The following is a 24,091-nucleotide window of genomic DNA, read 5'->3' on the forward strand; positions in this document are numbered from 1 at the left end:
TCAGTGACTGTATTTAAAAACCATGTCATGTAACTTTCTTTTCTCTTTAATAGCAATGATCAAAGCTGAAGAAACCAGGTAAGCAATTTTTGGATATCAGTACAATTTACAAATTTGGTATCTCCTATAACATTCTTATTTTAATTCTTTGCTTTATACATAAATAGTATTTAATATGTTAGGTCTGGTGGTTGGATGTCTTTGGAGGATTTGGGGTAAGGGGAAGGATACTTAATGAAGATACACAAATGACACTTTCCTTAGACAGTGATTGTTTGAATTCGGACTGCATCCTTTATGAATTAAAGAGACTGTGTTATAGAAAAGTCCAGGATTTGGTTTGATTTATCAATTTGGTAATGGATAAAGTATTATATATCTCTTCCTTTTTTTAGTATGTAAAATGGATAAAATTTAAAGTTCTTATAGAAATTTATGATATAGGCCAAATTTTATGTTGTAATGCGGTCTGATAGTAGGGTGTTTTGTAAATGAAAACAGTTAATGGACTTTTGGAAATTCAGAGTGTTCATGAGTCCCTGTCATAAATTATCCCGAATGTTTGCTCAGAGTAATCCAGTTTCATTCTTTGGTTTCAGTCTTTTTAGATAGCTTAATAGTTTGGCATACAGCCTTTTTTCCCTTTTATGGTTTCTCTTATTCATTTGATTTTATGATAAAAATTAGTGTTGTTTGACTTTCTGATGTATGACTTAATGAGATGACCAATTTTGTTTTTGTTTTTTTAACACATAGTAAGCAAGAAGAGTGCACCACAACATCAACAGCCCCAGTTCCTACAACCGAAATTCCGACCACAATGAGCACCATGGCTGCCGCAGAAGCTGCAGCCGCTGTTGTTGCAGCCGCAGCGGCAGCTGCTGCCGCTGCTGCTGCAGCCAATGCCAGTGCTTCCACCTCTGCTTCTAATACTGTGGGTGGAACTGTTCCAGTTGTTCCTGAGCCTGAGGTTACTTCGATTGTTGCTACTGTTGTAGATAACGAAAATACAGTAACAATTTCAACTGAAGAACAAGCACAACTTACTAGTACTCCTGCTGTTCAGGAACAGAGTATGGAAGTATCCAGTAATACTGGAGAAGAAACAGCTAAGCAGGAAGCAGTAGCTGAGTAAGTTTAGTGACTTCTTTTTTGCAAATCAGTACCAGACTTCATTAGTACTAGAAATTGCCAGTTTACTTGGTGGCCATTAAGTGTTTAAAAGGTTGTTGAGCATCAAAACATGAGCTTTTAGATAATGAATCCTTTTCATGGCTCAATTTTGTGGGGTCATGCTCTTAATCTGTTGGAAAACTAATCCTCAAAAGTTTTAGGAAGCAGAATTTATAGATATAGGGTGCGACACAAATTTAAAGGGAGTTCTTAATTACCAGACACCTTAGTAATCAAGATATATCAATAATGGTGCAGTAATCTTTAATTTTAGATCAGAATTAATGCCAGAAGTCCATATTAATAAAATAAAATTTTAAAGACAGAATTAGTATTATTGATTTTCTCTCTTTATTTTTTTTAATGTTCATTTTTGAGAGACAGAGTGAGAGCAGGGGAGGGGCATAAAGAGAGGGAGATACAGAATTTGAAGCAGGCTCCAGGCTCTGGGCTGTCAGTACACAGCCCGAGATGGGGCTCGAACCCACGAACTGTGAGATCATGACCTGAGCTGAAATTGGACACTTAACCAGTTGAGCTACCCAGGCGCCCCTGATTTTCCATATTATGTGATAGTCAAATATGGATTAGCACAGCCCTACAAGGAAGTGCTATGGTTTGGTGTACAAACAGAAGCAAAAATTAAGTAAGCAAAAATAAAGATTCAGTAGGATATTGGAAAACTGTTTTTGTAATTAAATCGGTACAACTTTTTAATAAGGCAAAACAGCTTCATCTGTCAATTTATAGTTTACATGTACTTGTGTTCACTATAATCTGGTAAAATTTCATATGGATGTGCTTTATACAGATACAAAAAGTACTATGCTTCTTGACTTTAATGATGTCCTCATAAAATAATGTTAACCATGATGTCAAGTTCCAAACATGATCATCCATCTTAATATTTAAATACATTGATTTCATCTCCCAACTGTACATATCATGAATATTTACAAGAACATTTCCCAAAGTGAAAATAACTTTATAATTTTTTCTGATGTTTAGAAGTTGAAAAAGGACTCTGTAAGGTATATTTAAGGCATAAAAGAGTAATTAACATTTTATTTATATTCTTTTCCCTTTTTTTTTTTTCATCTTTGTCTGTGAAATTTTATTTTTTTAATACTCTCTACAGCCAACATGGGGCTCCAATTCACAACCCCAAGATCAAGAGTTGCGTGCTCTTCTGACTGAACCAGCCAGGCGCCCCTCCTGCCCATTTTCTGTGCATTTAAAAATGTGGGCATTATCTATTTTATGCACCTATCTAACGTCTTCTACATTGTAAAGACATATACTCCATCATGTTGGATGATGGCATATTATATTTACATAAATATAATTTTCAGTGTTCTGATAGTTATTTAGGTTTTGGGGTATTATTTTTTGTTTTAATATTTTTTAATACTTGAGAGAGCAAGCGCAAGTGGGGGATGAGCAGTGGGAGATAAACTCTTAAGCAGGTTCCACACTCAGCACAGAGCCTGATGTGGGGCTCGATCCCAGAACAATGAGATCCAAATCTGATCCAAAATCAAGATGAAATCCAAAACCTGATCCAAAATCAAGAGTCGGACACCCAGCCGACTGAGCCACCCAGGTGCCCCGGGATTGATATTTTTTATATCTCTTATACTTTATTTTTCCATAATAATTTATTTTTTCCATAATTTTAGGGACAATTATTTCCTGCTTATTTTCTTTCTAGTATTTTCTTATAGTTCCTAAGTCAGTATAATCTAATTACTGCAATATAGACCATTTAATGTTTGAGCTCTTTATACTGTTTCTGACAGTTTTAAATAAACTTCCCAAAGTAAGGTTACTTGATTGAGAGAGTGTGAATATACTTTTTGTTGTTGTTAGTATTTGTTCTAGTATCTTCTGTAAGCATTCTACTTAGTTTTTGTTTTTTCTGCATTTTTTCCCTTTATATAGAAGAACACGTTAGAATTATATGGCCTTTGCATTTCATAAAGATCCCCATACTAGTACAGTTGGTAATTCTTGGGTATGTTAATTCTTTTTGTTTGAGGTCAGTGTTTGGCATATTTTTTTCATAACTTATCGAAGAGTAAATACTTATGGTTTTGTGGATCATAAAGTCTGTCACAGTGATGCAGTTCTGCTGTGGTAGCACACAATAAGCCATAAACACTATATAAGCTCGTGAGTAAAGCTATATATTTACAGAAACAGGAAGTGGTCTAGATTTGGCACATGAGGCGTAGTTTGCCCTCTGATTTTATTGATCCTCGACATGTTTTTTTATATTTGTACACACGTAGCCAAATATTTAGTTATTAAGACACTGATAGGAAGGCATTGGATAAGGTTTTTTTTGTTTTTGTTTGTGTGTTTTTTTAATGTTCATTAATTTTTGAGTGTGTGAGCAGGGGTGAGGCAGAGAGAGAAGGGGAGAAAGGATCCAGAGCAGGCTCGGCACTGACATCAGAGAGCCTGACACAGGGCCCAAACTCACGAACCATGACATCATGACCTGAGCTGAAGTTGGACACTTAACCAAATTTATTATTCTAATATATTATTTCTAAAATTGTAAACTTTAATCTCAATACAGATGCTTAAATAATTACAACATTGCTTTTCTTAGTGAAACAAATGTATATTTAAATTATAAGTACCATGTTTAAATTTCTCTCTAGTTTTACTCCCAAAAAAGAAGAGGAGGAAAGCCAACCAGCAAAAAAAACCTATACTTGGAATACAAAGGAGGAGGCAAAGCAAGCATTTAAAGAATTATTAAAAGAAAAGGTATTAAACATTTTTATGTGACATATAATTTTTGTCTAATAATTTAATCTTTTTTGAAGAATATTTTTGTGGAACTGATCTTCACCAAAAAAAACTATCATGTACAGTTAATACACAGCACATTCCACCTCCATATTTGATATAATGTTTTTTATTTACAAAAATTGCTTACCTTTTAATCAGTAGTCTTAAAAAGTATTCATGCTCTGTTTAAATATCAGTTTTAAGTTTTCTTTTTAGTCTGTATAATACCAAGGTTTGTCTTGGTTCAATATGAAGTTATTAGACCTCTTTTAAACTTGTGCAAAGGGAAGTGCTTGATGTTTGCAGTGAGTATTGTGTTTTGTTTCTTGTTGTATGACTTTTATTTGTGCAAAGTTCTAATTTTGTCATTAAATGGTTTTCAGCGAGTACCATCTAATGCTTCATGGGAACAAGCTATGAAAATGATCATTAATGATCCACGATACAGGTAACACTTGAAGTTTTTTATTTACTTTTCCAACCCTAGCAAATTCAAAATTGTGTAAAATAGTATAACTTTTCACTTTCATAGTCTTCTGTAATTTTGGATATCAAGAACAATTGTTCTATGTCAGATATGAACCAAAAAAAGCCAAAAAACTTGTCATACATTTTTGAGCGCCCTGCCACAGAGAAAACTAGAATCTTTTTAAAGTAGAAATTATTTTCTATAATCATTTCTTAATTTTTAATATCTTACTGAAATTTTCTTAATTTGTGAATGAATTTATTTTCCCAAAGCATTGACGTTTGATCATCCTGCCTTCATTTACTCTTATATGGTATTTTTCTATCCAGTGCTTTAGCAAAGTTGAGTGAAAAAAAGCAGGCCTTTAATGCTTACAAAGTCCAGACAGAGAAAGAAGAAAAAGAAGAAGCAAGATCGAAATACAAAGAAGCTAAGGAATCGTTTCAGCGTTTTCTTGAAAATCATGAGAAAATGACTTCCACAACCAGATACAAGTAAGATTTTTAGAAATGCATAATGTATGTTTACTGCATTGTTACTGTGTCAGATGTTTTGCCAAATGCCATAACTAATCCCAAGCAGATGCTCATTAAATAAAGCTAAATGACTGAATGTGGCAATTTCATAAGATACAAGATAAATCAGTAATTAAATGTAGAATTTAACTTCATACTGAGTTAATTAGGCACTAAAAAGGGGAGGTAGACTGTATATAATAAAGCTTCACTTCTTTCTACTTATTATAAAAATTGAGATTTAACATATTTGCAGTAGTTGTTCAGTTCATTTTCCATACATGCTTCCTTATTTTCCTCTGTCTTCAAGAAAGTTGTTAGTGAGGAACTCTTCATTTTTTTAAATAGTCCTCTATCTCATGTATTAACTAAACTTCTGGCAACTCTTTGATGTCTGTAATTTAGTTCCATGGACAGTTAGTGTCCATGTAGCTACCCTAAGCTACCCATGTAGCTACCCTAAGAAATACAGTTTTGACTACAAAACATGGCTCAGTTAGAATTATCCACTTCATTTCTAGGGAGGAATGGAGGCCTCTTTGGGTGTTTTTTTTTTTTTTTTTTTTTTTGTTAATTATCCAGAAGCTTTCCTGTGTATAATATACTCATGAAGTTAGAGTGGAAAAGAATGCTCATTGGGTGGTTTTAAACTTACCATATAATTGGCCTCAAATTAATTTTTATTGAGCAATATAGAGAAACATCTTTTACTTTTTTTTTTTTTTTTTTTTTTTTTTTTTACTAGAAAAGCAGAGCAAATGTTTGGAGAGATGGAAGTCTGGAATGCAATATCAGAACGTGATCGTCTTGAAATCTATGAAGATGTTTTATTCTTTCTTTCAAAAAAAGAAAAGGTATTATTCACTCCTTGCTATTCATATTTCTAGATAAAACAAGTTATTTCTTCATTCTGATTAGGAGTTACTTTATAACCTGTCCATTTTTTTGTTTATTCAATTTATGTGGTGTTGCAGATCTCTTTATTAGAAGTTAGGTTTAAAAATGGAGAGCTCCTGGGACGCCTGGGTGCTCATTTGGTTGGGCATCCAACTCTTGATTTTGGTTCAGGTCATGATCTCACAGTTCATGGGATTAAGCCTTGAGTCAGGCTCTGTGCTGACAGCTCGGCTCAATTAGAGCTCTCTGCCCCTACCCCACTCATGCGCACGCTCATGCTCTTTCAAAAATAAATAAGCTTTAAAAAAAAAAAATAGTTCCTATAATGGTAGTTACTGATGTGGACATAGTAGGTACAGGTTTATCCAACTATTACTTGAACTATTATGAATTGGCTGTCTTATGCCCACTTTGAAAGATACCTTTTTTTTTAAAATTCATTAAGTTTTTAAAATACTCAGTAATTTTATTTATAATCTGTATGTTTCTTTTATAGGAACAGCAGTGATACATAATTGTTACCACTAAAATGTGCTTATAGGATAGTGTTTTAAAGCACTTCGTATCTGTTTTATTATGCATTGTTGTATATTATTCACTCTTAAGAAATTTATAGAAATGTAATTATTAACAAGAATTTGAACATAACTGAAGGTAAAGACTGTAATATTTACCTACTGTCTGTCTTGCCTATATTAACTTTAGTTTTAGACTTTGTCCATAATGCATAGTTATAGAAAGAGAGATTTATAGAGTTGTTGGGGAGATACAGTTTCCAGATTCCAGCTTCTTAGAAGAGAGGCAAAAAAACCCAAAAAACAAATAGAAGGCAAGCAATTACCAAGCTAAGCATTTTGACAAGGGCACTTGAAAGGTAGTGTTGATATTTAAAATAAATGGGGAACATGAAATTAGGACATCAGATTGTAATAAATAAGCCCTCAATGATTGTACTTCAGATACCATACTTTGTTTGAACCTCAAAATATGTATTCATACTTTTGATTTAGGAGCAAGCAAAGCAGTTACGAAAGAGAAATTGGGAAGCCTTAAAAAACATACTTGACAACATGGCTAATGTAACATACTCTACTACGTGGTCTGAAGCACAGCAGTATCTGATGGATAATCCAACCTTTGCAGAAGATGAGGAATTGCAGAGTAAGAATAATGATGGGAGAAAGTTTTTTAAAAGTCCCAACAGCAAAGAATTCTTATTAAAGATCATTAACTGAACAGATGTTTGTCCATTCCTGATACAGTGTTTGTTGGTTTCCAAATAGAGTCTAGTTGAGTTTCATTATTTAGGAAGAAAATATTAGCTTTATTAGATAATCCTTGAAATATATATGTCCTAGATCAAACCTGAAATTATTTTTTACCTTTTCTATGTGACTTAGTAAGAACCAGGTTAATTACCGCAATTTCACTCACACTGTCTCCTTGAGGTAATCACTTTAGAGATTTGCAAACAGCAAAAAATGTGTTAGCAGTATCCTATATTAAGCTTCCCCACATTCTATCTTTTTGTGACTGCATAGTTGCTTTTTAAATTACACCTTTCTGGATTACCCTTCGAATAACCTGCTTCAGTAGGTTTGGGGTAAGGCCTAAAAATCTGTCCTTTGAAAAGCTCTTTGGGTAATTCTAATGTTGCTGACAAATTTTACAGTAACCATTTTATTTTCCTTAATTATGTCATGTGCATGGTCTTCATTTCACCCTCAACTTCAAGGTATCTTTTAATGAGGGTGTTTAGGAATTTTTTCTAAACATTTCTTATTTAGATGACAAGTCATATTCAAGTTTTAAGTACAGTGTTTTGGAAAGGCGAATTTGGGATTTGTAAGAAGTTAATGTAAATTGTGTATCTTACTGATATTGGACATTTTAATTTCTTTTTAACTGAAAAAACTCTAGACATGGATAAAGAAGATGCATTAATTTGCTTTGAAGAACACATCCGAGCTTTAGAAAAGGAAGAAGAAGAAGAAAAACAAAAGAGTTTGCTGAGGGAAAGGAGACGACAGCGTAAAAATAGAGAATCTTTTCAGGTAATTTACAAAATTCTCTTTTCTAGCTTAATTTCATAATATGGTTAGTGAGCTTGAACAATGATAGAAACAAATTTGAGACCTCCTGATCCCAGATCATTAACTTGGGCTTTTAGGCTTTGTTGAGGATAGGTACACATTTAACTCAGGTGCTACAATTGAATCCACCTAAGGAAAGCAGCCATTTTAGGCCAGGGGAACATAAAAGCCTGTAGCAGACTTGTTGTTTAAGGTGAGCACTGATAAACTGATTAAGATTTCACTTGGGAAAGAGGAGTAGCATGAGAGAAGACTGAAAACAAAATAGGTGTGATGACTCATTAGTGTTAGTTGATTTTTAGTGTCTAGAGAACAGTAGGGAAGGAATGCAGTGGGGTATACAGTTTGAGGATGGGCCATGATTCTGTGCATAGAAGCTGAAATTGTATAGCCTTTATATAGACTAGTGGCTCATTTTCACCTCCAAATACCACTTTTATCCTCTCATTAATAGGGAATAAGATGGAGTAATGAGTTTTTGTGTTCCATATTTCACCAGATTACCTATTTCAATAATTACCTTTAAAAAAATTTTTTTTAATGTTTATTTTTGAGAGAGAGACACAAGCGGAGGAGGGGTGGGGCAGAGAGAGAGGGAGATGCAGAATCCAAAGTAGGCTCCAGGCTCTGAGCCAACAGCACCAGAGCCTGATGCAGGGCTCAAACTCGTGAACCTCAAGATCATGACCTGAGCTGAAGTTGGGACGCTTAACCGTTTGAGCCACTGAGGCGCTCCTCAGTAATTGTCTTAATAGCAGTTAGCATTAATTGATTGCTTACTGATATGCCTTTTAAATTGATAATCACTTAAATTTCTTAAAATTTTTTGTAATGTTTATTTATTTTTGAGAGAGCATGAGCCGGGGAGGGGCAGAGAGAGAGGGAAACATAGAATCCGAAGCAGGCTCTAGGCTCTGAGCTGCGTGTCTTGAACCCATGAACCATGGATCATGACCTGAGCTGAAGGCAGATGCTCAACTGACTGAGCCACCCAGAAACGCCAGTCACTTAAATTTTTATAACAGTCTTATAAGAGTAGGTACTGTTTTTGTTATGTCCATTTATATAGTTAAGGAAATGAATTCATAGAGGTGAAGGAACTTACCCAAATTCAACAACTGAACAATGGAAACAGAATTTGAATCTTTGCAGTCTTAACTATAGGATCTCTTCTATTAAATGCTGTATTAAGATAATGCTAAGTTACAGTGGCTTAAATAAGTGTATTTCTTCTTTAATGATAATAGTGTGGTGTAGCATAGGGTACATTGCCGTTCCCTAAAGCAGTAGTTCTAACAACTTAGTGTGTGTCTGAATCACCCAAAGGCCTTTTTTTTTTTTTTTTTTTTTTTTTAAGTAATCTCTGTGCTCAGTGTGGGGCTCCATCTCAAAACCACAAGATTAAGAATTGCATGCTCTACTGAGACAGCCAGGCACCCCACCTAGAGGGCTTTTAAATAAACTCTTACTGTCATGCCAAAGCTCATCAGCCATCTTAAATGCCATGGCCAATAGCATTATTTCAGTCCTCATTCCATAAAAACTTAACATGTATTCCTCTTAGTGGGTTCCTTTATTGTAGTGGTTTCCTATAGGACTCTTAAAACCACAGATTTGTTGAGCCTCACCCCTGGAATTTGAGTCAGTAGGCCTTGGGTGGATTCTGAGGATTTACAGTTCTAACAGGTTTCCACGTGATAGCCCCATGCTTTGAGAATTGCTCTGGCCCATTAGCCTTATTTGCATGATTAGGACTATATTGTCCAGTTTATCACATTTCAGCTTGGAAGAAGTTGCAAGGGCAATTGTTTTTTGGGTTTTGTGTGTGTTTTTTGTTTGTTGTAGTTGTTTTTTTAAAGCCGATGATGTAGAAGTTCTACTTTTCTTCATATTCAGCTTCTAAGAATTTAGTCACATGGCTGCAACTAGATACAAATAATACTGGAAAACCTGCATTTTCAGTGAGCAGCCTTGTGCCTGGGAAGAAGGGAAGAAATTTTTAAGTCTTTTAATATTCTTCTGCAACCATTGAACTTTTAATGCCTCTTATGAAGGGTTTGCAGTAGTTTAAAAAAAGAGACCTGTATGATAAAATAATAATACAATAAAAATAAGGAAATCTGGGTCATAGAAAATAGAATGTACTATGTCAGTACTAGGACTGGGGAATATAAAAGGGAAATCCTGATGTAAAGTCCAGGTGGGTCTTTTAGTCAAGCCTAAAATATGGCTGTGGTTTCTGATTACTGTTTCTATAACTGGTGTCAGCATGTTACATTGGTTTTGCATCCATTCCTGTTTGATGAAAAATGTAATTGATTAGGTGTCTGGTTTTCCTCAGGGCATTGGTGGCCAGTAAAAATTTGTATGCCTCATATATGATTTTTGTATTATTTTTTGATTTCAGTAATCTTTAATATATCCAAAATATTAGCATGGAATCAGTATTTTTAAGAATTGATATTTTTTGGTAATCTTCAAAATCGTTATCAGTTATATACTGATGGCATATCTCTATTGAGAGTAGCCATATCTCAAGTATTTAGAAGCTACATTTGACCTGGGTCTACCGTAGTGAACAGTGTAGGTGTAGGAATTTCAGGAGCAGAATTTTGGGCCATAGTTGTTTTTTTATTTGTTTTGTAGGGGGGTGGGGCATAGTTCTTTAGAGACATTTGTTTATAAACTCCATATGGATTTGGGGAATCAGGAAATGTGAAAATTGCTGAGTACAAAATTTTCAATATGTTGCCCTGAAAATCAAAAAAAAAAATAATAATAATGAACAAATTGGAATAAGCATATATTTAATTTTGAGGTATAAAATTGACATGGAAGAGAAGAAATAGGTTTTGAAATCAAATATGGGATATGGGGTTGAATTTTGGTTCTTCAGACTACTGTATGTATCACTTTAGTAATACACATCCTTTTAGAGGCAGGCCCACATTTGTTAATTAAAAAAACAAAACACCTAGGATACACTGGGCACTGTGTCTAAAAACAAAAAGTTGTATTTTACAGGCAACATGCATACACATTCTTTAGCCACATCATTAGATACAGATAATAATGTTTCAAGTTAACTTTTATCTATATATTTTAAACTGAAATGTCCATCTTAAAGGACAATAAACTGAACCTTGGAAAAATAATGTAGGCTTTCAAAGACCCTTTCCTTTGAAGTGCGAAAGAGTTTTTTTGCCTAAAAGCAGATTTTACTTGCATCAGAGAGCAAGTATTCTTTGTACCTAAACATATTTGGGATACATTGGTACAAGAGTTTCAAATATTGTTTTTAAAGTGTTTTTGGGGCACCTGGATGGCTCAATCAGTTAAGTGTCTACTTCTGCTCAAGTCATGATCTCACAGTCTATGAGTTCGAGCCCCACGTCGGGCTCTGCTGACAGCTCAGAGCCTGAAGCCTGCTTCACATTCTGGGTCTTCCTCTCTCTCTGCCCTACCCTCGCTCGTTCTTTCTCTCTCTCTCTCAAAAATAAATAAACGTTAAAAAAAATTTTTTTTAATAAAAAAAGTGTTTTCATGTTACAGTAATATTTCTAAGGTCCTTGAAGATGATTTTTCAGTATAATGGGTTTTTGTTGTTGGGTTTTCCCTCCCCAGATATTTTTAGATGAACTGCACGAACATGGACAACTGCATTCTATGTCATCTTGGATGGAATTGTATCCAACAATTAGTTCCGACATCAGATTCACTAATATGCTTGGTCAGCCGGGTGAGATTGTTTTCTTTCCCTATTTATGGTTATGACAGTAGTTGGAATGGGCCAGAGAAGCAAGTGGTTGTGTTGGGGAATGGAGGGGTGCTTTATTTTGTTTTATAAACAAAAAAGTAATTGCAGCTCTTTGGTTAGAGCTAGCTTTTGACTTCTTTAGTTTTTTCATTAGGATCAACTGCACTTGACCTTTTCAAGTTTTATGTTGAGGATCTTAAAGCACGTTATCATGATGAGAAGAAGATCATAAAAGACATTTTAAAGGTAAACAGTACACTTACTATTTATTGTCAATATGTAGTATATTTTAAAAATTGATACTGTGTTCCTTTGATTTATATGTATTATTAGTGTTAACAAGATTTCTCTTTCTTAGGATAAAGGATTTGTAGTTGAAGTGAATACTACTTTTGAAGACTTCGTGGCCATAATCAGTTCAACTAAAAGATCAACCACATTAGATGCCGGAAATATTAAGTTGGCTTTCAATAGTGTAAGTTTTTCAACTTTTCTATGAAAAACAACTAGCTTTACTTGTGTTCTAAACCATTACTTCAGTACAGTTTTTAATATATTCAGCCAGAAGTACTTAGTACTTGTAGGCTACTGAAATAAGGGAGCATGAGTAGGATTTCACTGAGTAGTAGTCTTTCAGAGTAAAATAAAAGAAAATAGATAAGGATGAAGTTTCCTTTGCTCAAATTAATTGGTATTATAAATTGGCCCGTAACTTATATATGATGGGAGAATGCTTAAATTAATAATGAATTATTTCAGCTGTACTATTGTAACTGATTAAATATGATTTTCTAAAAGTTACTAGAAAAAGCAGAAGCCCGTGAACGTGAACGAGAAAAAGAGGAGGCTCGGAAGATGAAACGAAAAGAATCTGCGTTTAAGAGTATGTTGAAACAAGCTACTCCTCCAATAGAATTGGATGCTGTCTGGGAAGATGTATGTATAATTGTAAAATTTTTCTCATGATTCGTTTCCTTTACAATTGAAGATAAAAATATTTTTAATTCCCTTCTCATTTTATAGCCACAAAAAAGTTATTTATAGAATATAAATTAAATATATTGAGAATGTTTTCAACGTATAAAGTCAGCTCAGACCCTGCGTTTAGGAATATTTATTAAAAATGGCTTGGACTTCAGAAGAAAAGAAATCTAATAGATTTTGAGGGGATGAGGCTATCACAGTTACCACTTGATGTTGTGATTCTTTTTAGTCTTGTTGTTATACTTTTCTTGTTATTTATGTATTCATTTCATACCTGAATTTTTCAGATCCGGGAGAGATTTGTAAAAGAGCCAGCATTTGAGGATATAACTCTAGAGTCTGAAAGAAAACGAATATTTAAAGATTTTATGCATGTGCTTGAGGTAATTTTAGTATTCTCATAATTGAATCAATTATTACAAAATACATAAAACTATAAACAAAGATTAAAGTATGTTTCTTGAATTATACTGCCTCTACATAAATGTCTATATAAATGTTAGGTAATGCTAAGATGGTTAAGGATTGATTTTTCCATAGAAACTGCCTTTAAGCCAAAGGAACTAAGCTTGCATGTCATTATAAAGATTTGTTTTAGAGACAGTTTATATTTGTTTCATATTTTCTGTGTGGCAACGATTTAGCAGCCTCCTAGAATGAGCGGTAAACCTAAAGAAAACTTAAACAGCTTTTTAAGCACACATTTCAATATTACACTATGTTAGATGTGTTGAATGTTCAGGGAGGTCTGGAAAATTATGGAATAAGTAGTAAGTTACTCCATTAGCTGAATAAGAGTATTTTGATGAAGATTTCAGGTAGGTATGTATATATAGTAAATATGCTAAATTGGCCAGTAATGCTGAATAATCATATTTGGTGCCTATGTGGGTCCAGGCATTGTTCTAGTGGTTTTGCAAATACTACATACATGAACTTAATCCTCACAACAACCCTTTGAAGTTATAAATGAGCAAACTGAGGTAAAGAGAAGGGGAACGGATTCTAGCCCAGGCTGTTTGACTCTAGGGTCAGTGCTTTTAACAGCCCTATCCTGGCAGTTATGTAAAGTGATCCTTTATAACATGCTGAAAGCTGGAATTTATTTAACATTGGAGTGTTGAATGGTGTGGTCATTGGGCACTGCAGGTCACTTAATTGTTCACTGTTTCTTTGGATTTCTTGTTCTTGATGAATTTCAATGTTGACAGCAGTGCACCCTTCTTATTTCTCACCTGCCTTTCGATACAGTCCTAGAGGCCTCTAGATCTTTTCTGTTCAAAGTGTGTTTCAGAGCAGCAGTATCTGCATTACCTGGGAGCTTGTAAGAAATTCAGAATGTCAGAATTTCTGGCATCGGAGTCATTCAAACAAGATTCTCAAGTGCTACAATAGAATTGATTGTGAGAAGTTCTGCTGTAGCTAGTGTCTTAGCATTGTCCCCCAGTTCCTAATCATGAACAGGATTCTTTGGTGATGTATGCTGGTAGTAAAGTGGTGAGGTCTCAAATGGAGCTGAAGATGATTGCATAGGGAGGAGCCAGTCACATTGGAATAAGTTTTGGGACCCCAGTGATCTGAGCCTTTGAGTTAGAAAAGGAGGAAGAATTAGCATTCAGTGGCCAAAGTAAAAGGAGCTTCCCTTTTGAGCTGAATCTTTTATTTTACTTACTTGTAAACTGAAAGCATAATTATTTTCAAAGCCATAGGTAAGTTTGGAGGCAAGGAGCTTTTACTGCAGTATTAATAAGTGAGTTAAAATCCACAAAGACAAGATTTCCTTTTCTGATTTCATGTGGTGTTTGAGTTAGATTGCCTTTGGAGGTCTTGAGTTTGACTAGAAGGGAATGCTCTTTGGGTGCAGAGAAAAAGGAATAGATTTTGCTTTATTCTGAGACTAACCTCATTCATGTTAGGTCAAGGATGGCTCTGAGGTAGTTCTTTTTCATGGTGCCAAGCCTAGCCTGCTGAACAAAGCCAGATTCATTAGAAAAACTATCTAAATGCTGTTTTATTTCATCCTTGTTGAAAGCAGGTGGACTGCTCTCCAGATTATTTTTAAATTTTTTTTAAAGTTTATTATTGAGAGAGAGACAGAGCATGAGCATGGGAGGGGCAGAGAGAGGGGGAGACACAGAATCTGAAGCAGGCTCCAAGCTCTGAGCTGTCAGCACAGGGCCCGACGCAGGGCTTGAACTCATGAACTGTGAGATCATGACCTGAGCCAAAGTCGGTCGGTCGCTTAACCAACTGAGCCACCCAGGCGCCCCAAGGACACTTTCTTTATTAATACTTTGCCGTGTTTAGATGGTGAAACGAGTGGGCACAGGAAGGATGATTGGGGTCAAACAGAACATTGCTAATTCTTCACAGTTGCAAGGAAGTATGTCCTAAATGTTCAAAACAAATGAGGTTTTTACTCTAATAATTACTTATATAGCATTTCAAAATTCTTTATGATCTGCTGTCTAAAGTAAATGTGAACTTTTGAAATTCTTCCTATGCTTGTAGCATGAATGTCAACATCATCATTCAAAGAACAAGAAACATTCTAAAAAATCTAAAAAACATCACAGGAAACGTTCCCGCTCTAGATCGGTAAGGAAGTTAATATTATGGCACCCTAAGTGTATTGAACTTTTTGTTAGCAACATTATGAATGAAATTATGTGTGTTAATTATGTAGGGGTCAGATTCAGACGATGATGACAGCCACTCAAAGAAAAAAAGACAGCGATCAGAGTCTCGGTCTGCTTCAGAACATTCTTCTAGTGCTGAATCTGGTAAGTGTATCTTTTAACTTGATCAGAATCATTGGCACTGGGATGTATGTCCTCATATTCTGACATTTTTTTTTTCTTTTCATGTTGCTTAGAGAGAAGTTATAAGAAGTCAAAAAAACATAAGAAGAAAAGCAAGAAGAGGAGACATAAATCTGTAAGCAAGTTTTTAATTTTTTATGCTACATCTAGGCATTAGCCCTTAACTTGTTCAGTGGCGATAGAACTCTATTTCTGTCTAGTCCTGTGCAGTCCAGCACAGTTCAGGTGGACACCTGACTCAGGAATTTTATAGTTTGTCTTCACCTTAATCTTTATCTTAGAAATCTTCTAGCAATCTTTAAACACACATACACACACAACAGTGTTAAGATTCCCACTCTGGCTTTTTAAAGTAATCTTAGAGAAAGTCCAAAGTGTGTATGTATGTGATGCAGCTATGGTGAGAATCACAGATTTAAATGTTTGGCTGCTTCCTCTGCTCCTCATTCTTAATTTTACATATGCATCAAGATACACCTAAGGAGCTATTTTTCTTCATGCTGCTCACTTAAGTTTGCACATATCTAATTAAGGACCACTTATTTAGGTGGGACGGTATACTTTAAATACTACTTGTCAGTTGCAGTTTTGAGGAGAGAATTTTATATTACAGTCATCCTAATAGATGATTAAACTAATCACAGCAGGGGCGGGGTGCCTGGGTGGCGCAGTCGGTTAAGCGTCCGACTTCAGCCGGGTCACGATCTCACGGTCCGTGAGTTCGAGCCCCGCGTTGGGCTCTGGGCTGACGGCTCGGAGCCTGGAGCCTGTTTCCGATTCTGTGTCTCCCTCTCTCTCTGCCCCTCCCCCGTTCATGCTCTGTCTCTCTCTGTCCCAAAAATAAATAAAAAACGTTGAAAAAAAAAAATTAAACTAATCACAGCATCTTGTGTACATATCTGAACATTTTACTGGATTGGTAAAAAAATGTCACGTTTGTCTGCATTTATATAATAGATAAAATCCCATTTTGTGTGCCTTCTGTTCTGATTTAGTAAAGCTCTTTCGTGATGTTACTTTATTAGAATGTCATCCTTCCCAAAGAAAAGGCCCTCCAGATTTCACCACACTAAGAACACATGCCCTATAATACATGGATGTTCTTATATGTTACCTATATGGGGGATATTTTAAAAATGATTGGTATCTTCATCAAAACGTTAACTTTTTTATTTACACAGGACTCTCCAGAGTCTGATGCTGAGCGAGACAAGGATAAAAAAGAAAAAGACCGAGAAAGTGAAAAAGACAGAACTAGACAAAGATCAGAATCAAAACACAAATCACCTAAGAAAAAGACTGGAAAGGATTCTGTAAGCATTCAGAATTATTTCATACTTGTGTTTTCAAAATATAAAAATGGATATTCCTCATAAAATCTTCTATGATTATTATTTTAACCCACTAAGAAAGGATACAGTCTTCTTTGTATTTCTAAGAAGTACCACTGTACGTTTTCTATCAGATTTTTTAAGGAATATATGAGACTCAGTTCTGGGGTTCTCCCTCCAGGTGTGCGCAGTTGTTACTGTCAAATCCAGTTTCAAAAGGTAGTATTCCAGTAACTTTTAGGAGTAATCATTGTGAGGGAAGAGGTGAGGGCAAAGGGATAGGAGAGAACTACAAGGCTAACTTAACATTTTAATATCAAATTACATAAATAGTTGCTCAGTTTCCCATATATATGTGTGTGCGTATACATATATGACAGCACAATAACATAAGCCTTCTTAGCTTTGCCATTCTTTCCACAAATACTATGGACTTAGCAGGAATAATGTCTCTGAATCCACCTGTGGAGAATTTAAACTGTGTAGATAAATACCCTGCTCCTCCCTTTGGATATTCTGATTCAGTTGATAACAGAAGTTCTTTTTAAAAGCTGCCCTGGTGGGGCATCTGGATGGCTCAGTCAGTTAAGCGTCTAACTTTGGCTCAGGTCATGATCTCATGGCTCGTGGGTTTGAGTCACATTGGACTCTCTGCTGTCTGCACAAAGCCCATTTTAGATCCTTTGTCCCCCCTCGCTCTGCCCTTCCCTCACTTGCATGCTGTCTCAAAAATAAACATTAAAAAATTTTAAAAAGCTGCCCTGGTGAGTCTAATGCACATCCTTGGTGAAGCAGCTCAACAGTTTCTTCTTTGTAGTAAGTTCAACGGAATCTCTGAAGGGAAGGAGAATAGGTAAATTATCCACTTTCTAAAGGTTTTCACAAATACTAATTTTTAGTCTTTTTAACCTAGTGTTGTCCTGTTCATAAATCTTAAATGTTTATCTGAGGATAGTATCCTGAAAGCATAATACTTTTCTGTAATATAAAATACCTTATAAGGTGACCTAGAATCTGCAAAATTAGCAAGGAATATAGTGCCTTAGGTAATGAACCCCCCCTCCTCCCATTAAATGGAAACAAGATGTTTCATATTCAGTGATGTAACAGGAAGGAAAAGTAACCAGTGTTAAAAGTTTGTTCTGTCTCCCCTAATATAACCAAGGAGTAGTGAGCAGCTCATTGGTAGACTTTTGGGAAAGAGGTCAGTCCTTAAACTGGTGTGATGGGTTTGTTGCTATGGAAAAGAATCCGTATAAATTTTGGATTTTTGTTTTAAAAGGTTTAATACTACTTAATGTTTTGAGCACTGGCATTAAATGTAATTGTATACAATGTCTTTCAGGGGAATTGGGATACTTCTGGCAGTGAGCTGAGTGAAGGGGAATTGGAAAAGCGCAGAAGGACCCTTCTGGAGCAACTGGATGATGATCAATAAATTATACCAAATATATGTTTACAGTATGATTTAAAGTCTAATTCAGACCAGGGACTCTATTTTAAAGTTCAATTGAAATAACACTGGGTTTTAATTATATCACAGGAAAAAAAAAAGTGCATTTAAGTATTGTTATTGTGGACTTTATAAAAGCAAAGGAAATTGAAAATAACTTTTGATTCTGTATCAAGAATCATATTTTCATACGGTCATAACTGTCTTTCTGAGACCCTTTCATAGGGCACTGCAGGATGGATTAAAGGTGGCAATTTACTGATAACTGCAGATGTCTCTACTTTGTTCTGAAGTCTAAGTCATGAGGCGATTTGATTTACTTTATAGAAGTTGGATTTTGAAGATATAATGAAAAATTTTTTGATATTTAGTAGTACAAAAAAAGCACCAGCAACTGATAAAACTGCTTTTTTGTGCACTACCCAACTGGTTAAAGCTGATACGATCTTTTATGGTGAACTCAGAAATAGGTGTTCATAATGGAAACCTGGTAGACCCTTAACTATAGTGGTGCTAATGAGCACCTACTATAATAAAGCCACCATTATTTTTTATGAAACATCGGAGTACATTTTAAAAAGGCTGTCGTGAGGGCATTATTTTGAGCTGATGTTTAAAACGATAACATCAAATCAAATTGTAAATTAGTTTAAATATATTTGCCTTAAGGACCTACTAAAGAATGTGCCACCAAACTTTAAGTGATAGTTGCAATATCCTTGTCTGAAACAAAAATCAATGTTGACTTAAACATTTTCTTTAACAGTTGTCTTTTTTTTTTTTTAAATCCAATCTTTTCTCTTGCTTTTTTTCATTGAGGAAGTCTTTTATCTTCCCTACTCACTGAGAAGTATTGACTTCGTGGTACACATTCTAAAGCATTTCTGATTTGAATATTTTTGTACATTTTTATCAATTATTAAACCTTCTCTTCTAGCGTGTACTAGTATTTATTTCTACTTAAACTACTCAGCTCTAAGAAAATTGTATTATCATTTCAAGATACTAAATCCTTGAAATTTTGCTTCATCTTACCCATATAGCTAGGTTACTTTCCCTTTTTAATATTTAAGAATATTATAAATCCGTACATTTGAAGCCCCTATAATTTGTTTTTGATCTACAAATTTCCTATAGAAAACTTTAGAGAGGCAGTGGTTTGAAGCTAGAATACTCTTTACATGCTAACTTTTGCAAGTTGGTAATGTAATTTATACTATTTTCCTTCAGTGCAGGAGATTTTTTTAATAAGTAAATATTAGCACATAGTCTTTGGCATTATGTATTTTTTTATTTTGGACACTTGGAGCAATCTTATTTCAATTGGCATTTAGAAGAACAAAAAGTTCATCTTATTTTTCCTTCACCATTCTAATGAAATGACCAGGACTACTCTCCCATCCCTGCCCCCTGTTTCAAGCCTCAAGAAAAAGGGGGTGGGAAAGTTGTTTCTACTCTACCTACCAAGTCATTTTTCTGCTGTGAAAACTGACAGGACTGTGGGAAATGAGAATATCCTTAGAATATGTGAAGTAATGACGTTGCTTACTTGAGGGTTGATCTCTTATTGTATATTAGAACCAAAACATATAACAACCTTGGCAATAGGGAGTTGCCTAGATTTAATTTTCAAACGTCTCATAATGATAGTTAATATCACTAATCATGTCAAACACTTGACATGGAAGTCAGTGGTAAAATCTTTAAAGTGCATATCATATCGGCAGAAGTACTAGTGGTGTTTCACAAGAGAATTTAGAATCTGTAAAATTTTAATTCCATGAATGATGGTTTTTTTTAAGTTTTAATTTTTCTATTTAAATAAAAACCTATTGATATGTTTTAGCATGTCCTCAAAATAGATTTCTGTATTTCTTAGAGGTACTGTCTTATCACCTCACATTCCTTTAATACAAATTCAAGTTTCTCTGTAGTTCATCCATGAAAATTATTTGACCTAAAAACAAAACTACTGAAATTGCAATTCAAAATAGAATATCTTTATAAGAGATATGACTGAAGTGACTATAATCCTTGCTTACTTTAACAAACCCATCAAATGGAATTTAGTTACCAAAAAGATACTGTATAACCCTGAAGGCACAGGTGATGGAAACTTTTGTTATAGCAAGAGTTCTGTGTGAATATTTTTAACTTACTAGATTAGGTTTCTAAATTTTCAGTCTGCTACAACCTGAAATGTCTTAGAATATTGGTTCTGTTAAACAGATTTGTTCAAACTCCTTATGGAACGTGTGTTCAAACAGGGAAGTATGTTTATTTGCAGATGAGGGGAATTTATGCTTTTCAGTTAAGCATCAGACTCTTAGGTAAATGAGGGTTTTTCTTCCCTCTGTAACATCAATATTAATGAATTATTGGATTAAATTTACTAATATATTTAATAACATAATAGTCTAAGAATCTCAAATATTTGATGTTTTCTTTTTCTTGCAGTCCAGTAATTCCTATATGGGAAAATTGAATTTGTATGAAGTGAATTTAGTCAGTATGATGAATTCTTCACACTTTCCCAAATTTATTTAAATAATGCTTTTAAATAAAAGCAGTGGTCCTTGTTTTTGTTTAACACAGCAAGAGTATTTCATTAATACCCATATGAACTTCAGCATATAGATCAGTCATGTTTTTCAACAATAAAAACTTCACTTTTTATGCCTCCCAGTAAATTCAAAAATGATCAAAATGTCACAGCTTGACTTTTGCTAATTGGGCCTCAATTCATACAACTATAAAATAAAAATGGCCTAGAGTAAGGCCTAAATTCATTGGTGGAGTAAAGAAAATGTAAAAGCTGAAACGTCTCTACGTTTATCTGGAAACACGGTCCATAATTATCATTTTTCAAAGGGCCTTTGTCCTGTGTTACCAAGCATTTGTCTAGATGATCCTGGTTTTCTCCCAGTGTTAATGGTCAACTCAGTGCTGACTAGGCAGCCACTTTTCTCTGCATCCAGAAAGGGGTAGCCTTATAAAGATTTTCCTTTTTTTATAGTTTAGATGCTATTTGAGAGAGAGAACGGTTTCTAATCAAATAGTGCCCAGGGAGGAGTGACGAGTGCTTTAAGTTTATAGAATATTTAAGAGTATTATGTAATTTAAATGTAAAGTACAAAACTAAGGAACCAAATAAACATTTCTAAAAGCAACATAAGGCAAAGCACATTAATTCCTTGTATCATAAATCAGGCTGCTGCTTTTCCCCTTGGGGATGTATCTCAGTACCAGGTACAATTTTAATTCTTTTATATTTTCTAGGAAAAACTGTACTCTACGTAAAGGAAAAGCAAAATGTCATGAGTAGTTTTTCACAGAACTGTGTTCTAAATAGGCTTAATAGCATATTTCAGTCTAATGATTCTTACCTTTATTAAATCTTACCTTGCTCTCAAGTTTTTCAACTGTTTGGACTTAAATGATAGGTTCTTTGGAGACAGGGATTTGTGTTTCATTAACTGCTATATCCTGTGGGTTAAGACAGTGCCTGGCACACAGTAGGCATACACTGAATGAATGTAAAATTTTAGTTGACAGACTTATCCAACATCCATGGTACCCAGCCTCTGCATTATAGGAGATGCGTGAAAAAGCATCATGCAATAATCTATACTAAACCACAGCTAAAGCCACATACATAATCGAAATGCACTGAGGACAAGTTCTAGTGATTGTATCTTGTCACTTTTACTACAGAAATTTCCAAAAGCTTGTTAGAACATGTAACTTCCATGTGGTTTTGAGTAGGAAAGGAAATCCCTTGTGATTTAAAACATAGTTTTCATATTCATAAGTTAATATAGTAGTTCAAAAGTAGTAATTTAGCTAGATCAAAATTAGTCTTTAAAGGCCATGCTGGAAACAAAATTCCTAAATTCTAAACTGAGAACTAATTATTTCAGGCTGTTTCCAACAAAGTGTGAGGTATGGGAAGTGAAAAAATGGGGCTCCGATTACACACTCCATTCTCCATTTTATTTAGCTTGTCTCCTTGGCCTAGTTCCTTAAGTTTAAGTAGATTTTCTGTGCTTTTCAGACTTGCTACATAAAAACTGCTTTTGTGACTCCATAGGATCTATGCTTCAAGGCCATCTTGTTATTGTTAATGACTGGTAATTGCCCCAGGTATAATGGCCTATTGCTATTTGCAATTTAGGGGAACAACTCCCCACCCCAGTTTTCATTCATAGCCTGAAACAGAGTGGCTGCCTAATCAGAATCCAAAAGCCATTTCTTAATGCCCTTTTATGCTGTTCCTTGGGGTATCGAAAATGTGCTATTTATAAATATTCTTTTATTTTGACCCTGAAACTTTGGTAGGTTTGGTCTCTTGCCTACCTCTCTACAACTAAACTGAAGATTTGTTCTGAAAGGTGAGTAATAATAGGGGGAACAGGTTTCTATTTTCTGTGTTTGTAACTACCAGATTTTCTCTGTTTATATATTGTTCTGATGTAAAGAACCTTAATAGTTATATAAAATTAGACTTTTGTAAATAAATATAATTTATTAGAAAAAATGACATCTTTTTACTAAGTAAATTGGATTTGTGTCAACTTTTTCATTTAAGCACCCCTCATATGCAGCAGTTTTGTGCTGTGAGAGGCTAGATGCCCACATTGTTTCCTCAGTGTCATACTTGATTTTCTCTATAAAAATTAGACCAAAGAAAATCTGTCAACAACTTGATGCACTTTTTCAAGTTTCAGATTTTTTTCTTGAAAATAGAGCAGGTATTAGTTTTAAGAGAAAAACAAATTAATCCTTTCATATACCAGCCCAATCGTTTTTGCAGACACTTCTGATAAAATTTCTTAAAATATCTTAGGGCTAAGAGCGGTTTTATCACATTAATTGGTATGTGGATTGTGAAGCTATTATAAAAGCATATCTTCCAATGTAAAAGATAATTTCACAAAATCCAGTATGTTGAACCACAGTGATGTATCAAGTCCCGTTCTGGGCTGAGCATTGTTGAGTCAGCAGGGCCCTTTGGACGTTCATTGCAGTGAATTTTAGTGGATTAGAATTTAGACTTTTAGAGGACTGGGAGTGGGGAATCAGGAGACTTAATTCTGAGTCATGGGCAAGCATCTTTAAATGTGGTTAGGGGCACCTGGGTGGCTCAGTCTGTTGAGCTACCGACTTCGGCTCAGGTCGTGATCTCCCAGCTCATGAGTTCGAGCCCTGAGTCTGTGCTGAGAGCCTGGAGCCTGCTCGGATTCTGTGTCTCCCCTCTCTCTGCCCCTCCCCCACTTGTGCTCCCTTTCAAAAATGAATAAACATTAAAACTTTAAAAATGTTACTAATGGTATATAATGGCCTACACCTAACCATATCTACCTCATTTGAACTTACTGCTGTGGTTTGGGTTTGAAAATGTTCTCAATTTGTAGAATATTAAAAATCTTATTTCTTGGGCACCTGGGTGGCTCAGTGGGTTAAGTATCCAACTCTTGATCTCAACTCAGGTCCTGATTTCAGGGTCATGAATTCAAGCCTCACGCTGGGCTCCATGCTGGGCGTGAAGCCTACTTTACAAAAAAGATCTTGGGGTACGTGGGTGGCTCAGTCGGTTGAGCATCCAACTTCAGCTCAGGTCATAATCTCAGAGTTTGTGGTGATCTCGCAGTTTGTGAGTTCGGCCTGTGTCAGGCTGTGTGCTCAGAGCCAGGAACCTGCTTCAGATTCTCTTTCTCTCTGCCCCTCCCCCACTCACACGCACTCTCAAATAAACATTAAAAAATATATATCAAATTTCCTTACTTCCCTAAAAA

At 35.0% G+C, this 24,091-nt stretch overlaps 1 protein-coding gene across 11 annotated transcripts in view; it reads left to right on the forward strand.

The window, feature by feature from the left end:
• The window catches only part of PRPF40A (pre-mRNA processing factor 40 homolog A), a 54,633-nt gene extending 34,492 nt beyond the window's left edge, over window positions 1-20,141 (forward strand). For 7 of the 11 annotated variants that reach the window (XM_058715251.1, XM_058715252.1, XM_058715244.1 and 4 more), the window contains 18 exons: window positions 54-78; window positions 757-1,131; window positions 3,843-3,951; window positions 4,359-4,423; window positions 4,774-4,938; window positions 5,705-5,813; window positions 6,867-7,017; window positions 7,777-7,910; window positions 11,574-11,688; window positions 11,849-11,952; window positions 12,065-12,181; window positions 12,505-12,642; window positions 12,978-13,073; window positions 15,202-15,288; window positions 15,377-15,473; window positions 15,566-15,627; window positions 16,694-16,825; window positions 18,189-20,141. In XM_058715251.1, coding sequence (XP_058571234.1) covers window positions 54-78; window positions 757-1,131; window positions 3,843-3,951; window positions 4,359-4,423; window positions 4,774-4,938; window positions 5,705-5,813; window positions 6,867-7,017; window positions 7,777-7,910; window positions 11,574-11,688; window positions 11,849-11,952; window positions 12,065-12,181; window positions 12,505-12,642; window positions 12,978-13,073; window positions 15,202-15,288; window positions 15,377-15,473; window positions 15,566-15,627; window positions 16,694-16,825; window positions 18,189-18,281 — 2,174 coding nt within the window. In that variant the 3' untranslated portion in view covers window positions 18,282-20,141. The remainder of the gene's footprint in view (window positions 1-53; window positions 79-756; window positions 1,132-3,842; window positions 3,952-4,358; window positions 4,424-4,773; window positions 4,939-5,704; window positions 5,814-6,866; window positions 7,018-7,776; window positions 7,911-11,573; window positions 11,689-11,848; window positions 11,953-12,064; window positions 12,182-12,504; window positions 12,643-12,977; window positions 13,074-15,201; window positions 15,289-15,376; window positions 15,474-15,565; window positions 15,628-16,693; window positions 16,826-18,188) is intronic. The other 4 variants (XM_058715245.1, XM_058715243.1, XM_058715250.1 and 1 more) reach the window with 1 other exon arrangement.
• The last annotated feature ends 3,950 nt before the right edge of the window (window positions 20,142-24,091 follow it).

Source organism: Neofelis nebulosa, chromosome 2, assembly GCF_028018385.1.
Source record: "Neofelis nebulosa isolate mNeoNeb1 chromosome 2, mNeoNeb1.pri, whole genome shotgun sequence".
NCBI classification, from domain to species: Eukaryota; Metazoa; Chordata; class Mammalia; order Carnivora; family Felidae; genus Neofelis; species Neofelis nebulosa.